Source organism: Haliotis rubra, unplaced genomic scaffold (assembly GCF_003918875.1).
Source record: "Haliotis rubra isolate DU_JTF1 unplaced genomic scaffold, ASM391887v1 Scf146, whole genome shotgun sequence".
Classification (NCBI taxonomy): Eukaryota; Metazoa; Mollusca; class Gastropoda; order Lepetellida; family Haliotidae; genus Haliotis; species Haliotis rubra.
In genome coordinates, this window is record NW_025765403.1 from 104,010 (window position 1) to 122,657 (window position 18,648).

The 18,648-nt window shown below is 41.0% G+C and overlaps 1 protein-coding gene across 3 annotated transcripts in view; it reads right to left on the reverse strand.

Moving 5' to 3' along the window:
• Positions 1–4,201: 4,201 nt before the first annotated feature.
• LOC124269620 (long-chain-fatty-acid--CoA ligase 4-like) overlaps positions 4,202–18,648 on the reverse strand; it is a 51,696-nt gene continuing 37,249 nt past the window's right edge. For all 3 annotated transcript variants that reach the window (XM_046704651.1, XM_046704652.1, XM_046704653.1), the window contains 7 exons: positions 16,986–17,057; positions 16,743–16,882; positions 10,709–10,881; positions 10,506–10,580; positions 9,902–10,090; positions 8,968–9,243; positions 4,202–7,226 (listed from right to left, as the gene is read on the reverse strand). In XM_046704651.1, coding sequence (XP_046560607.1) covers positions 7,075–7,226; positions 8,968–9,243; positions 9,902–10,090; positions 10,506–10,580; positions 10,709–10,881; positions 16,743–16,882; positions 16,986–17,057 — 1,077 coding nt within the window. In that variant the 3' untranslated portion in view covers positions 4,202–7,074. The remainder of the gene's footprint in view (positions 7,227–8,967; positions 9,244–9,901; positions 10,091–10,505; positions 10,581–10,708; positions 10,882–16,742; positions 16,883–16,985; positions 17,058–18,648) is intronic.

Sequence of the window (18,648 nt, forward strand, 5' to 3'; positions counted from 1 at the left end):
GTGTTATGTGTGCGAGAGGTGGCTGCACCACGTACTGATCTGGTCGTGGGTGATGGTTCACACAATCACAGCAATCTGTATTTGAAAACTGTGTGACAATCAGATTGGTGGCGTAGTCATGGTGACCATACTTTATGACCTTGTTGATATTCACGTTTATGTGTATTCTACTCAGATTACAAGAATGCACCTCTTACCTATAGTCGCATAATGCTTCTTGCCTACACATATTATTGAAAAACTGACAAATAGTACGCTTGGCAGTGAAACATATATTTTTATCTAACTTTCATATTTGAGTACTGTTGTTTATATCCGATGATACTTATAAACAGATATTCTTCTATTCTATATTTGTTGTAAATTTTTGGAACAGAATTAATAAAATCAGAAGTGAAAATGGCATGGCAGTTTGTGATTTGTTCCTTTAAGAGTTAACTCACATTTCGGGGTAGTACTGACTTAGCATTACATCATCAGAACCCGTGAGATCTGGGTTAGAATAATAGTCTTCAGCAACCTATGCTTGTCGAGGGAGGCGACTAACGGGATCTTGGTTGACACATGTCATCGTATCCCAATTGCGTAGATCGATGCACATGGCGCAGATCACTTGATTACATGGTCCATGGCAGACTCGATCATTTACAGCCCGCCGCCATATAGCTGGAATATTGCTGAGTGCAGCGTAAACAACAAACAAACACACAAATACTAACAGCAATGCATCTCGGCCACACCAAAATTGCATATCATGGACATTTATTTGTAAACACGCTTGGCCAAATGCAAGGCTTTCTGTGCGCTTTTCCTCTCGTTTTGCATCAATGGAACGATATGTTGCTACTAATGTGAGAATGATGTTCAGGACAATAATTATATATCTTTTTTCACCAAATTGACTGCATCGCTCGCTCTCCAAGGGGCTTGATCGACAGCATTTGGAGCCGAACAACCAATACAACAAACACTGGATATCTAGTCAAATGGAAGTAACTTTTCACATTTTAGGATATTTTCTTAATGGAAACTAAATTTTTTATAACATAATTATCGGTATATCTCGATGTGTAGACAAAGATAAAAAATGAAACAGATGCAAAACATATGCAATATCTTGAATTGAATGGGCTGTGTGATGAGACACAGGGGGCTTGTAACATCAAAACTGACATCATGGTATATACTGTCACTAACGGGGTCTTAACACTATATATATAACACCAGGAGAGTTAACTGGTTCATTAAGCGAGTTGAACATATACTCTTTAAAAAAGTAGGGGAACTTCATTTTTAATTTACGATTGGGTAGATTTGGAGATATGTCGGAGTCAATCAACGCCGGTCGATCACTACTTGGTGAAGCCCACTGGCATGTATAAAGCAGGGATGTCCTATCGCAAGGTCGGTACTAACTTGAACATTAACCACGAGCTCGAGGTAATTAGTCGACATTTTGTAGCTACAAGTGAAGTAAAGGATCGTCCAAAACCTGGAAGACCCAGGCAAGACGCAATCTCATGATCCATGCCGAAGAACTGCGCCGGAAATGGACAGTGGGAGTCCGACTCTCTGCCGGTACCATCACAAGGAGGCTGTGGGCTGCTAGACTCAGGTCACATCCGATCCGACGTCCCTTCCTTACAGAGGAACAGGCATGCATGTGTGGCATGGTGCAGGCTCCGAGAAAACTTGAAGACATGGTCTTCATTAATGAAAGTCGCCATCTTCCACGCCGCGGCCGTTGTCGCGTATGGAACGTCTTAACGAGGCATACCACAGGTGATGGCCAATGCATCTGAACCCTTGGCGCGAGGTTGCATTTCGTCTGATTGCAAACTGGATCTCATTACAGTACCTTATACACTTCAAGGTCAACGTTATCAACAGGAAGCACTGGGTAGCAGGCGTGAAACATGTAGGTAACCATTACCTCTCCAGTTGTCCGATATACATGGAGCACAATGCTAGACCTCACCGTTCTCGAGCTGCCATCGGCCATTCGCAGAACCACGCCTTCGGAACATTACCATAGCCGCATAGAGCCCCGATATAGGAACCCCATCGGACATCTTCCTGACTATCTTCGAAGACAGGTTCGAGCTACTGATCCTCCTATCAAAAATCTGCAGGAAATAACGCGGGCACTCCATGAGGAATGGGAGAGGAATTCGACCCTTCATCGCCAGTACTAAGAGGAGGCTAGAAGGTGTTATGTGTGCGAGAGGTGGCTGCACCACGTACTGATCTGGTCGTGGGTGATGGTTCACACAATCACAGCAATCTGTATTTGAAAACTGTGTGACAATCAGATTGGTGGCGTAGTCATGGTGACCATACTTTATGACCTTGTTGATATTCACGTTTATGTGTATTCTACTCAGATTACAAGGAAATTGTTTCAACTTTGTTTAATATGCGTAATTAGGCTTAAAAGGATCAACAGGTAGTATTTTCGTACTTATCACATAAAAAAGTAGGTGGTGCATGGTTACACTAGATTTGCCCCGGACCGGTCATCCACTTATTACGTCACGTCTGGACAACCTTTACTGGACAGATTAACAGTTGGCACCATTCTTAGCTTGAAACCAATTAGTGAGCGAACCGTACACAACTGAGGGCGACACACCCATGTTTTGCTACTTCGTCACCGGCAGACACACCAAGCGTCTTTAACCAAACAATGCTTGTGTCACTCAATGTTGTCAATTTGGCGGGGGAAGGGGGCGCTAAGTGTAATGGAATGCGATTCGATCTGACCTCAGGGAGAACAAAGCTTGTCATTGTCAATGGAAATCTGAATAATGATAGCTCCTGGGAAAACATGATTCGAGATTATGTTCTGTTCTTTGAGCAAAGGCAAGAAGGTAACGCCACTTTGTAGGAGTATACAATGCCCATCCATCTGATATGTTGCACCTGTTGTAACAGGCGTTTTGTAGCACTGTATCATTGCTGTACCCCCATGGCCAGTCGTTTGCTTCTCCAGACCTCTTTCAGTGTTGGGTCATAAAGGTCAACGTTCGTCAATGTAGGTCAGCTATGCTGATGACCCTGATGTCAAAAGAATCTATCTTTGGATGCCTACCTTTTTGTACAAGGTTTTGTTTATTATTTGTTGGTTAATTGTTCACAATTTTTAGCACGATGTTCTTTTTCATGCCAAGAGCAACAGTTGTACGTTTCATGTAATCCGACACCTTATAAATCGGTTTGCTACGTTTGCTCTCTTTTTAAAAAAAAATTCAACACATTTCTAATTAAACGTTTAGCATCATATGAATAAGCTTTCATGATGACAGCTAGTAGTCAATGTGAATGATCCAAACGGTCTATCACTGTGCAGTGCACAGGTAACTATCATGAACTGCACGTGCATTTACCTTTATGACCCAACACTGCCGCTGTTACAGGTCATTGGCTCCCTCCCTCTGCAAGCCGTCTCCGTTCTTCTGTTTATTTTGTTGACAGTTACAAAGACAGATTCTTTAATACAAATGCATAAAATCGGTGATTTACCATGTGATTAGGTTGTCTGACAAAACATCCACTTGCACAGTTTGAGATCGATTGGGTCATTGGATGAAGAGATATTTACAAAAAAACGGGTCCACATGCATTTCATGCCAAACTGTAGGTGTGTGTCTTGCAATAAATTTGTTATAAAACACTGACCAAATACTATGTTGTTATTTTCAGTAACACACCACTTACTCTATTTATATCATGCAGTTACTTTCTGTATTGAAACTTGAAGTTGAAATTATCTGAGACTTGTAAGAAATATGTATATATACTCCCACCAGACAGCTGATACATTCAAAGAATGGCAAACCTGACCTGTTCTTGACTTCTCAGAGAGGATAGCATTGTATGATCGTTGGAAAGAAGGCTCCTTCGATAAGTTGCTTTGGATCAGTTCTATTTTTGAATATGTTACACAATGGTAATGTCCTTCTGAAAAATCAGTTGTCTGACTTCCATTTTTGTGGAAGTCGCGGTAGCTGAGCGTGTTAGGCGACTTATATTGTGTGCTGGCAATTAAGTGTGTGACTCTGAGGGTGTGGGTTCGAATTCCGGATGGGACTCAACCCAAAAAGTACTGTACCTTATTAAGAAAGTGTAATCCCAAATATAACATATGTTACTTCTGAAATATCATTTAAAAACCTAAGGCGAGACAAATAAAGATACGACCTTTGAATGACAGCACTTTATTGATAATCAAGATACAGTGAATGGAATCTAGAATGAAGATAAGCTGTATTGGTACTATGGAATATACTCATCATCAGCCTAGATGGATGAAAGGTTTAATGATGATGCTATCAAATACACAATGCTGTTTATACTCTTGTCTAACAAGAACATTTCTAACTCATCTGGAACACTTTTCTTATGGCAATCAATTAATTCTACGATAATTAGAAGTAATGAACTCATCAAACTTTAGTCAACCTACACATAGTATTTTGTCTAAGAAGTTGTCAGGATCACATGGGGGCAATCACCAGTCATGAAAATAAATGCACAACAGAAGAAATAAGAAATTATTAGTTTGCTACAGTCATTGTAGCAAGTGAATATTATTGCCATGATCAGGAGAAACAGACCATCATCTGATTGAAATGTACAATAAGCGTAAATTGTAAACTAGTAAGGCTGTCAGTGCTGTGCATATATAACCACAAACAATCACACTTTTAACTATCATTTCACGTTGCCACATGATAATGTATCACATTTTTCACTTTCAGGAACACAGAGCATCATTCATGATGCAAAAGTTGTACCCTGGTTCCAGGTGCTGGTAAAGAAAGTGTTTAAGTAAACATTACTAAAACATGAATGGTGCCAGTATTGGTGATCTGAACAACTGACACTAATTAAATACAACCATTCAGTTAGCATTTCTTGAAGCCTCTGATACAACATAAAACCATGTTTTCACTTCAAAACCATATGCAGTTAACTTTAAGATACACACAGTGCTCACCAAGCAAGCCATGCTGAATTCAGGCACCTGTCACTCAGATATTCATCTTGTCAGTTTCACTACAATCATTCGTTGATTTCATCTTCTCACTCAACTAACTACAATCACATTGCACATATAATTAGCACATATTTAACGCACATCAATAACAAGCATGTTGATAGGAGAGTTTGTTGAGTATGACCGTCTAAAATAAAATTTAATTCAACCGGATCCTAGTGACAACCATGCAGAGCTCCATACTGTTTTAACAGCAAAATATGTCTATGTTAACTCTCACAATAACATTTGAACCATACACCAGAAGCATCATCACCTTGGTGTCAATATCACGAATAAATCCTCAATATGGTGATGGTAATTCCATAACAATAATTCAATAATAATGGCTAACATGGAAATTCAACATCCAACTAAATAACTTGGAAACTGTCTATTCATGACGACAGAACATCACATCTTAATCACTAAAAAATAGTGTAAAATTCTTTGACTTGATATATGTGAAGATAATACAGTAACAAAAAGTGTAAAATCACTCAAACCAGGTAACTGAAAAATACAAAAAAGTCTGACCTAATCTTTAGAATTATTAAACTTGAACAAAAAGTATAATCATTGCAACAATGACAAACAGAAATGTTAAATAATTGGGTATGTATTTCTCTGCATACTGATGGGATATGATGTGCCATAAATATCAGATCTTGTTATGACTGGATCTTTGAGTAACGGTGATAATCTGAAGCTGATTACACGATGTGTGACACAAGTTGTGAGATAATTAAGATAAATTCATGATACAAAAACAAGGTAAATAGATGTGGTATGTATGTACGAGTATATTAAATATGATATGAGCAAGGCTGTCCTTCCACTGTGTCACTGGTCCATGTACACACAGAATGGTTTGGATTATACCAAGTACTACATAGTTCACTGTGTTTATGTTAAGACATGCTATATGTTCTCATATCCCACTTACTAGCTCTAAACTTCAGTTTGGAAGAAATTTCTCTCAAAATCAAAATCAAATTCACTCACTGTCAAGTGATTTGAAATACATGTATTTGTCTTCTAGATTCAATAAGTTAAAATGGCCTTGAAATGACAGAACCGATTCACTAAATGATTAGTAGTTCTCCAAATGAAATTTATCATTATCAGTTGAGATTATATTACTTTGAGCCTCATCATAAGTGGCATCATGTAAGAAGTGAGTGAGTGAGTATGCGTTTACGCCACTTCTTGCAACATTCCAGCAACATTGTACCCATGTGAGGAATCGAACCTCGCTTCCGGCGTGATAACCACTTTACCTACTGCACTACCCCACTGCCCCTTATGTAAGAAACACAAAGTGGTTTACAGCAAATCATTTAAACAGGGTTTCATGAATACATGCTCTTGTTAATTATGACCAGTAGTAGGGAAACAATGACATGAAATCATCCAGCTACCATTTGTAGGGTGGAATTCCCTAAGGGGATACTAAGAGTACATGGACCTTGACACAATAGGACACAATCTATCACCGAGGGGCCAACTACAGCTGGTAAACTGATCTCATATCACTTCACACCACACCCTGACTGCAACACAGCAACATTAAGCTCACAGTGTATTACTGGTGATAACACCGCTGGTTACAGCAAGGTAATTCAGAAGCTGTCTACTACCAGCTACTACTAAACACATGGAATGCTTCATCTATAGGGTAACACTGTATACTTAAATTCTTAAACTTTACAACAAAGAGTCTTAGCAAAGGGATGGAGGGAATAAAATTAGGAACATGAACTTGAGCAGAAAATAGCTTAAAAGACAATACTTTATGAACTAGGCTAAAAAGGGCGGTAGTTATAGTTCTGTATAGCACACCTATCAATTGGTTGATGATGTATGTATGGAGTATCAGTAACAACCATCAGTGCCAATCAATGCTATAGGATATGTAACTCACACTGTGTATAACTAGTTTCAAATCTTGAATCATCGTGGACTTATCCCGTGTGACTTGGCGCTTCTGTGGTGAACACTCCTACTACACAACACACTTTATGTAGGCTTTAATGTCAACTGTACATGGAGCGTATGTCTGCCTTGAAATGGGCTTCAATGTTTCTCCGCTTCAGTTTGAAGGCATCCGTCACCAGGCCAGTCTCTGGTGTCCAGCCTTCTGGACATAACTTGATTCTCTGTGGGATCTCAAACTTCTCCAGCTTAGCTGTGGAGAAACGATGGAAAAGATGAGATTATATTTGAAGTATACTGTAAACGTACTTATTTTCGCGTGGTGCAATTTTCGCGGAATTGACAGTTTAGACTACATCGCGCGGTCAATTATTCGCGCAATCAGTAATTGCCGGAACTGCCAGCTGTTTGGCCGCCACTAATAGCAGTGAAAACAAACAGAGTGGCTTAACCTGTCAGGCGGCGTTTATTGCTTACTCACAGGAAATCCCTATCTGTGCGATATACTAGTACACAGTAATCCGTTTACTCACGGCAGTATTAAGTGCTTAGGAAGTGAGATATCGTGATGCAAGTACTAGTATATAAAGAGATGAAAAACACATCAGTCTTATGTTCCGAATTCTGACGATCTGACGATGGCATTGCGAATGTGTATATGAAGCTCTTTGTGATTTCAAACAAGCCGGGTTGTTGTGAATGAGATGATTGAGTGTTAAGTGACTATTCGCTTCATGATGTACTGGTAAATAAAATCTTAATGAATAAATAAAATACTGCTGTATTATTTCTTTCCGAGTCGTTTCATGGTAATCTGTTTTGTATCAAACCATCTGTCACTACGATTGGTCGAAATAGAACATGTGACCAATTTCCATGGCGGCCACAACACACATTGCTGTTTTCGCTAATTCGGCGATGGGATTTGGCTCATTATTTAATTATGTTTTGGGAAATCCATTACAGCGACAGTTAAGTATGATTCTTTATGCTACAATCAGTCGTCATTTTAAGATTCCCGTAGATTTCTGTCTTCAAACTTGATGTGTTATGGTAACAACTCGGGGGCGAGCGTTGCTAGACTGAACGAATGACAGATTTATTCGCGGTGTATAAATTTTCAGCTAAAATGTTTTCTACGAAAAGCACGAAAATAAAACCTGCGCGAAATATAATACGTTTACAGTATATCTTTTTCTTGAAGAGTACAACTTTAATGATAACAAGTTCTGGCATATGGAACAGTGACATTTGATGTTCATGTTTTCACTGTTATCAAGTTATCACTGTTTGCTTGATAACAGTGTAAAAATCTACATCAAGACATCACTCTATGCAAAAAGAAGTTGTTATTCATAAAGTTGTATGTTTCACTATTTACTAACCAACTTTAAAAATGCCGCTGAAACAATTATATATCTGGTTGTTAATTGTTATATCATCATACGAACCTCTGTTCTAATTCGGCCATATTTCCCGGTTCTCGTAAAATCCCCTAGTGGCAAAAAAGCGCAACACGAATTATCTCCCTTCTTTCTATCCAATCAGAATGGGGCCACAAATATCCCTCTTCTCTGCTGGGGACTTGTGTTGATGTGACACACAAGGCATTTAATGGTAAGCTTGTCCGTTGTCAACGAGGGCGATGGAGACGCCATTGATCCGGCATTAAATGACTGAGTTCTGTCTAGAAGAAACATTTGCGCATCGGGCAGGGGAAGAGATTCCAGTTTTCCCAAAGCATATGGAAATTACTGAGGCCTTGCGAATGATCACTTTTGAAACAATTTCACTGACTGCACAACTAAATATGACTTCAACCAATCACGAATCCTGAACACTCACACCATGAAAGGGCCGTATTAGAACAGAGGTTTGTAGGAAGATATGACAAGTAACCTCTGTGAGAAGAGAATGATTTCAGAATATAATTGCATGAAATACACAACACAAATTACCTATCATGAAAAACCCAGTATTTAAGATATACTAACATTTAGCCGACAATGCACACAGCCTCTTGTGAACCTCTTTGACCAGGTTGGTGTTTTCACACAGCTGGTTGAACTCCATCCCATTAATGCCAAGTTCTTGGGCCAGCTTGGTCAGGTTGTTTTGGTTGGGGACAACAAGTGCCACTGTGTAGTTGTAGAGACTGTCTGCACACACGCAGACCTGGTCCACCAGTGAGGACATCTTCACAGCTGTCTCCACCTTGGACAGGGACACATACTCTCCAGCCTGAAGCTTAACAAGGTCCTTCTTACGATCTGGGGAACATAACATTGATGTTGAAATGAGGAAGTGAGTTCTAATATACACTGGCATCTGAAATGCATATGGAAACATGTTGTTTGTATTAAAAAGGAAAGTCCAGCTGATGAAGACTCATTAAGTATACCCAGTTAATATTGACACAGTGTGGTTTGGGATAGTAAGGAAAAGATTTATTACTTTACAGAGCCATAAAACAAAGTTTTTAAAGACATAATCTCAGCAGCAGTAAATATTAATGAACTAAGGTCAATGCATAACGAGACAAATATGGCAAAAGTGAATAGCTTGAAGCCTCATCTCGTTATTGTTAATGATTTCCTCTTGTGTAATGCTAGTTATCAAACTCATATTGAATAGTCAAGAAATAATTCTACTGCATGTTTCAAACCAGTAAAAGGAAATTAGACAATTACGACAAGAGCACTATTAAGCTACAACAAGAGTTGACTCGAAGTGTTATCATTCCTCTTCAATTCAAATATATTTTAATCTTTCAAGAATTGTATTGACAATTTATGACTTCCTTACAGTACAATTTGCTTATTTTGTTGTTTTGCACTCCACATTATTCCCAGTGACTGGATCCCTTTTCTAACCCACAGCATCTGTATACTAGATAATTAAGGCACAATAAGAAAACTTGATAGTGACCTATGATTCTCAAACATCCGTCTGCATCGAATTGACCAATATCTCCAGTACAGAAGTATCTGATGCCTCCAATTTCAGTGAAGTCTTCCTTGGTCTTCTCTTCATTCTTGTAGTAGCCCATGGAGACATTGCCACCACCCACCAAGATCTCCCCTCGAGGGCAGGGCTTGTCGGCACTGGTGTAGTTACCTTTTAAAGACAGAACAACATCAGATGGGGCAAAGCTAATAAACGTAAGTGTGATTTACAACACCTTAAGATCTTTCAGTAACCATAAACAACACTAAACTATGAGCAATAATCATAAAAGACGACATTGAACAACTTTCATCTCACCTCACCAATCACCATTACTGCAACCTCCTTACAACTGCTCCACCATGTAACTACTGACATTTGATCAAAAGCTGTTGCACCATAAACATTCCTACTCTATGCTCATACACTTAACTAAATACATGTAGTAAAGAATAATATTGACAATACTGATGTTGGAAAATGTTTAACTGTAAGAAAGCATCAAGGATAAATGGAAACTAGGTATGTGTATTCTTAACCAATCATTTCCATAAAGTAAGGTAAACTAAGACAAACATGGGTGTACCTTCAGGCCAGTCACGTAGTCTGATCTCGCAACACTGCAAGGGGGCTCCAACTCTTCCTGTGCTGAGGTCTGTCACTGGAACACACATTATTACTGTATAAGTCCTCAGGATAGATAATACATTCAGCTTTTAGCAGTATATTCTGTTCTCCAATCATCTGGCACAAATCTCATGAAACATCCAATCCATCTGTCTACTCTACCTTCAGTGACAGTTCCTGCACCACATGTCTCTGTGAGGCCATATCCCTGACCAACAGGGCAACAGAAGCAGATGTTCATGAAGCGCTGTGTTGCATCCGACAGGGGAGCCCCACCACACAGCATCAGTCTCACTTTTCCTCCCAGGAGCTTACAGATCTTGCTGAAGACAAGTCTGAAACAATTCATTCAGCATGTTTAGAATCTAGAGTGACAGTTTCAAGTAAAACCATAGGAAACAGTCTATAACTTGTGTCCAGGAAAATGTAATTATGGGAGTTAACACTCCTACAAGTTGAACCCTATTTTAGTAAAAACGGGGAAATTGATTTAGACATAATATAACATAACATAAATATATGGAAATCTTGGAAAAAATAAAAACCAGGAATAAAAAATATGCAAGGATGTCAGAGAGCACAATTCTATATTAGCTATATCATGTTTACCATTAATGATAAATATGGAGAACCATGAGGATGTGATATTCAGTAACCCATGCATGTTGTAAGAGGCGTCAAACGGGATCGGGTGGTCAGGCTCGCTAACTTGGTTGACGCATGTCATTGGTTCCCATTTGTGTAGATCGATGCTCATGCTGTTGATCACTGGATTGTCTGGTCCAGACTCATTATTTACAGACTGTCACAATATAGCTGGAATATTGCTGAGTGTGGTGTAAAACTAAACTCAATCACGATACATAAATGGATGATTGCATTTGAGGGACGTAATGGATTATCAAACAAGCAACTACGAATATTAGTAAAATCTGCACTACTTACTTCCTGCACTTATTGCTTATGGCTCGAAAAGGCGTGGCTTGCCAGACGATGTTAAAAGACGTAGAACTGCAATCACTTCCTGGTCTCGGCTGCTATTCGTCTGCGCATCCGTCAGCCACCTCAGATTATTGACAGAAATCCCACAGATGGCAAATAAAGCGGGGAGGTAGCTGATAGCGCCAGGGTGGGCCCTTATCATAAGTAGTGCAGGATAAGGATACCAATACAAAAATATTTAGATTTTACTAAAAATTTTAACTTATCCTGTACTACTTACTTCCTGCACTTTTATCCGACAGGCTGGAAGGTGGGCATGTCATCTGAGGGATCGCCCGCTTATGTAATAGCAGCGAGCTCAATCCGTAAATCCCGTGCTCGGGAAGTGTTGGTAATCGCCTATAACAGAGAGCGAATCAGCGAAAGTGACGATCAGGTAGTGGTAATTCGCCAAATAAGACTGAGTCTTAAATGAAAAGAAACCACTAATTTTAAAGCTGGCGAAGCTTAAGGAATGTAGTAAAAGCATGGACTTGAAATACAAGGATAACTCCTTAACTGACATACCTAGTTGTTTCTGAAGAAAAACAACTCATTCCCCACATGGTGGTCCGTGGGAAGAAAACCACAAGGCAGGAGGATCACTTTCTTCGGGGAATGGCGAGTTGCTGAGCAACCACCAATGGTCCGAAGCTGTGGACATCGTTAACGTCCTTGACAGCCAGTCATGCAAATATTGACTGGCAAAAACTGTGTCCGACCGCCCAAAACAACCTTGCATAATGGATGACACAGTACAATTACTGTGAAGTGCCATAGTCGAAGCAAGTTCTCGAATCTCGTGGGGATGAGAGGACGTAGGAGGGTCCAGCCCAGCCACTTTATATGCCTGAAGAATGGTCGTTCTTAACCATAAGGCAATTGTGTTTTTGCTGACATCTGAATGTGACGCCCGGGATAGGGGAAGAAATAACCGTTTCCTTGTACCATGGACGCCTTTGGTGCGATCAATGTAAGTTTTGAGCGCACGAATCGGGCATAAAAGCAATTCAGCATCGTCTTCAGTGCCAACAATAGATGATAATGGCGGAATGGAAAACTGTCAATCAGGTTGACCTGGTAGTTGTTTTTTCGTCCGCTAAAGACAAAAGAAAAACCGTCTTCCTGGATAAATCAGTGAGGGAAGCGTTCTCAAGAGGTTCATAAGGTGCACCATGGAGATGGTCTAAAACAGTGTTGAGATTCCATGCCGGCGGAAGAAACTTCAACTTCTGGTCTTCAAGTCTGAACGAACGAAGCATGGCCTGTAATTCTGGGATTTTGGAAATCCTTCTGTCAGTGGAAACCGCTAAAACTGAGCTAATTGCCGCCAAATACGTGGCAATGGTGCCTCCCTTCAGACGCCTTAAGATAAAGTAGGAAGTCTGCTATGAACTGAGGAGACACTTTCAGCGGATCCTGCTTCCTGATAACACAAAATCGTTCAAACGACTGCCACTTGTCGTCATACAACTGTCTAGTAAAAGTTCTGTGCACCGTTGCAATGGCTTTGGCTGCTCTGGTCGAAAACCCTTAGCACTCAGTGCTTTCTGCAAATGGTCCATGAGTGCAGATTGAACCGATCTGGAGCAGGATGCAGGGAGATGGCTGTGAGGGTGCACGAGAACATTCCTCCACTTGGGTAGAGGGAAGGGATCTCCTACCACTAGACTTTTTAGAAAAAGAAACCAGTTCCTGGCCGGCCACCAAGGCGCGACTAAAATCAGTCGCAGGCAAGTTGTCTCCTTGACTTTAGCGAGAACTTTGGGTAGAAGAACTGGTGGCGGAAACGAATACGCGTGAAGCCCCTCCCACGATAGGCTCAGAGCATCCACCGCCCAAGCCGCTGAATCTGGGACTGGGGACACATACACTGGCAGTTGATGGTTTTGGCTGGTGGCAAACAGATCTATGTTTGATCAACCCAGTGTGGGACTTAGGAGAGTGAAGGCCTCCTTGTGTAGCATCCATTCTGTGGGAGCAACTCTGTTGGGTCTCGAGAGAGCGTCTGCTAGTATACTGCGGCTACCCAGAATATGCTGAACTCTCAACAGAATGTGGAGATCGTCAACCAGTTGAAAGAGCCGAAAAGTCTGACCGAGAAGAAACTGTGAGCGTGTCGACCCTTGCTTCCGGATGTACCATACCACCGTGGTGTAGTCTGTGGCCACCAGAAGACAAGTTCCTCGTAGTCGATGACTAGCAAGGATCACAGCCACAAACTCCAGACTGTTTATATGCCAGCTTTGGTGTTGACTCGACCAAAGGCCGGCGGCTGTCTGGTCGTGTAAGTGAGCGCCCCAACCCTGCATGGCGTCCACGAACAGTTGGTAATCCGGAGGCCGCTCTGTCAAAGAGACTCCTCCTAAGATGTTCAATGGGCGAGTCCACCAAAGAAGATAGCGATGTAACTGAGGTGGAAGACAAAACCGTTGATGAACGTCTGCCAGACGAATGTATGGTTGAAGAAAGCGCTGCAGAGGACGAAGTTGAAGATGCCCTCTGCTGGTAAGATTCAGTTGAAGATGCCCTCTGCTGGTACGATTGTGCGCCGACATCAACAATCCCAAGAGTGCCTGCCACTCTCGGAGAGACAGAGGTTCGGAGAGCGCACGTGGAATCAGAGACTGAATCTTGTCCCACCTGTCCAGAGGAATCTGAACTAGGTTCTTGTCCGTCTGGAAATGGCCTCCGATGAATGTCAGAGTGTGAGACGGGACAAGCTCCGATTTGTCCAAGTTGACCAGCCAACCTAGTTGGCGCAACAGACGAAGGGTGAAATCCCGTTGTTGTATAAGAAGCAGAAGGTCTAACAGGTGCATAAGGCAATCGTCCAGGTACGGGTCGAAATTGATGCCCCTCAAATGAAGATACCGGGAAATAGGAGTTGTGATACGCGACCGTTGAAATTCCAAATGGGACGACAGCCCATTGGAAATGTTGATTGGAACATAGAGGTGTGCATCCTGCAGGTCCAGGCTGATGAGGAAAACTTGACGCATACCATAGATTTGAGGTATTCGAGGAACGTCATTCGGAAGTGCGGAGGACGTTCCTGGAAAGTCTCGTTGAAATAGGACAGATTGTGAATCATCCTCATTTTCGTCGACCCTTTCTTCGGCACTAAGAATATTGGAGAATAAAACCCTGGTGTTGTGACGGGATACGGGAGTAATTCGATGGCTCTTTTCTCCAACAGAATCGCTGTTTTCCGCTCAGAGGTCGTGTTGAATCTTGGAGTGATTGTGCCGGAGTGGGAACAGCGTCAGAGGTGGATCGGAGAGGATGGGGAGCCGAAACCCCTGCCTCAATATATCGGTGACGTATTGATTCTCTAGGAAGGACCAATTTTCCAAAAAGATCCCTATTCTCCCACCTACCGGTGTAGGATAAACTGGGACGACTGGAGGTGGGAGTGTCCAGTCGTGCATGTCCCTCACTTCACTTGCCCCTTCGCCCTGGGCAGGAGCACGGCGACGTTGATATCCTCCCCTGTCTGATCTAGGCTTGGCACCATGTCCCCTGCCACGAGACGGCGCTGTGTTTCTGGCACGCCGAACAGACGGTCGCCGAGGCTGGTAGGTGTTGGATGGCATGGAGGAAGGACGTTGTCCCTTTTGAAAAGCTTTCAAGGCAGTCTCCCCTTTGGCAAATTCACACACCTCCCAATAAATGTCATGAATGGCGTTGTTAAACAGTGTCAACGATGACCAGGGTTGGTGGAATAATTTCCATTGAAACTCTGAATCCCATGAAGAAAAGGAGAGGAAGCCTTGCCGACGAATTATGCACACGCAGGTCAGTGACCACAGGGGCTGACACAGTAGACAGGATAGGCACTGATGCTGGAGGAGGCAGAGGTGCCGTAATTGTCGGAGGTGGCAAAGGTGGCAAAGGCGCTGTAAGGGGGAGAGGTGCCGATGTTGCTGGTGGCATAAACGGCATAGGCGCTGAGGTACCGGCTTGACCTGATAATAAAGTCAAGAGAGTGCTGAGCGTGGACACATCAAACTGCTAGTGGCCGTATGGCGTCTGCATCATAGACGCCTGAGGCATTGGAAACCCTGCAGATGGGTGATACGCATAAGGTGCCTGCCCCAGGAACACTTGAAAGGACTGCGACACAGGAGCCTGGGGTGCCTGACACGGCGCAAACTGCTGACCCATCGGTCGCTGCGGTGACAACATCAGCAACAGTGGAGGAGGTGAGGGAGCGCCAAGCGCCGAAGCGCTAAACGCTGTAACGCGTGGTGACATAAGAGGCGAGGTCATCATCTTGATGCTGGTGACAGATGCACTCGGAGAAACAGTGGACGCTGCAACACTGGATGTAGATGTAGCGAAGTAGAAGACATATTCTTCCGTCTCTGTTGTCCCAGGCGCTTCCTAGAAACCTGGAGATAAACGGAGAAACTCTTGGGTGAAAGAAAAGCGCAGCTGGCACATTTATGGCCAAGGAAACATTGAGTGGTACAATTCAAACATCGGGGATGAGGGTCTCTACAAGACTTCCCACCCCTACAATGTATACAACTTGCGCTGTACATGGATCTGCAATAAAGCAGAAAACCCAGTAAACGCACATGACAACATTACATACAATGGTAATGAACACAACAGCATAGTTGAGAACAAAGTCTCAAAAAACTGAATGATAAAGAGACCATAATACAGACATAATAAATATACCACTATCATATGGTATAGTATATAAGCCTGAACCAAATAAAACACGACTACAAATACGGCGAAGTGTTGTAATGGCGTAGTGATAGAGTGATGACGGGACAGTGTTATAAACGAACGACATCACTAAACAGAACTACTGAACTAAAATAACAAGAGAAAGATAATACCTACACTTCTCGTAGAGGACAAAAATAATAATACACACAAAGTCAGTTTATTAAGCACACACACAAAAAATCCCGTAGGATACAAAGAACAGCTGGCAACCCACACGTCTAGTGAGGCGTGCGAAAAGCAATAATCTGAGGTGGCTGATGTCACCTTCCCGTGATGCATGCGCAGCCAAGACCAGGAAGTGATTGCAGTTCTACGTCTTTTAACATCGTCTGGCAAGCCACGCCTTTTCGAGCTGTAAGCAATAAGTGCAGGAAGTAAGTAGTGCAGGATTAGTTAAAAATTTAACTATATGATCAATCACATTAATAAGTAACAATTCCAGCCGATCATGCTGAAATAAGAGACTAACTTGTTCAGAAGCGGTGTGTCATATCCATTCTCAAACTGTTTCCTCTTGTACTCATAGGCAAATGAAAACAGTGCTTGTCCCACCTTCCCTCCACCATTGACTTTGTCCCACACACCCTTGTAGATCCTATCCATTATCACCTGAAACACATTTGCTTAGTTACTATCAGAGACAGTGGTGAATGAAACAAGGCATTTCCTGCAGAATACAAACAGAATTATATACTGAAGTGTAAATACTTACAGGAACGGCCGCCATCAGAGTAGGATTCAGTATGGACACATCACCTTTACTGCCTTTCTTTATCTTACTGGACTGAAAAAAAGAAAATATAATCAGTGTCAAAGTGTTATACTCGTTTGTTGTTTAGCGTCACATTCCAGCTATATGGCGACAGTCTGTAAACAAGAAGAAATGATCATCAATATCCCCTGCCACACTGTTCCACATTCCAGTGGAGCATACAGGATGGTATAATGACATTTGACGAAATACAGTAGTAGACAAACATCTCAATGAAGCATGCAGGGTGATATTTAAGTATCATTTGGTGAAGTAGTAAGACACGCTTTTCAGTGAAGCATACATGGTAGTATTTGAGTATCATTTGGTGTAATAATAAAACAATCATGACATATGGATCAACTACTAAGAGGATATAGGATGGCATAAGGACACTTGATGAAAAACAGTAATAGACAAGCATTTCAGAGAAGCGTGCAGGGTTGATATTTAAGTATCATTTGGTGATGTAGTAAGACAAACTTTCAGTGAAGCATACATGGTGATATTTGAGTATCATTTAGTGAAATAGTAAAACAAGCATGACATATGCATCAAATATTAAGAGGGTATAGTCTTGAGCTAACACATATTACACTTGATTTTCATGGAAAATCATTATACAAAAAATAGTGTAATGAAATATCCATTATGACCTAGTAACAATTTAATCCGCCAGAACAATACTGTATATAGCGCATGCTACACTTATATAAATAAGTATTTTAATTTGAGATGTTATTTCAGTTCATAGCACACAGTATAGCTAGATATAATATAATAGGAGTAGAGCTTTTATAGTAGTTATTAGCACTTTATAGTAGGTATTGTATCATATATTTATCTAAGAAGAATACTACAGTTTCAATTCCTTGGGCCATTTTCTCTGGAACTTTGTCATGTTATTATTTTTTTGGCTATATATCTTTCAATTGATAGAATTGTTTTTAGTGAGTTTAGAAATGTGTCCAAGGATGGTTTTCTATCATTAATACTAGATAAATATATGAATCTTTTTCCCGCAAGAATGATATTATCAATAAAAAGGTAGCCAGTGTTAATCCCCAGTAATATAGTAAATTTTGTAAATAGGATATTAATATTAACAGTGTTTTTAATATATGTACTTAAGTCATTCCAAAAGTCTGGACAATATCACATGAAACATACACATGTACAATGTCCTCAGATTCTTTTTACAGAATATACAGTGATCATTATCAATTATTTTCATCTTTACTAGTTCTTTTCTTGTGTAGATAGCTTTGTGAATGAATCTGTACTGAAAATCCAAGAGTTTAATATCCTTAGTACATTTTCTATAATTTAAGAAAATAGCGTCCCAGGGTATAGCAATATTTATCACAACTTCCCATTTTCTACACACATCAGGCAATCTATCTGATTTGATCAATTTGTTAAGTAAAATATTCTACAGCCTTTTGAAGGTGTAAGCAGAGTTAATATCGCTGCATTAATACCAAGATTTTGATTTTCTAGTTTATAGTCATTTAATGTGGCTTTCCATGTATTGGGAATACTACTCAAAACTCTATTGTAATCCAAAAAGGTACCTTTAACTTTAAATCTATTCTTAAAGTCATCAAAAGATAGTAGTCCATCA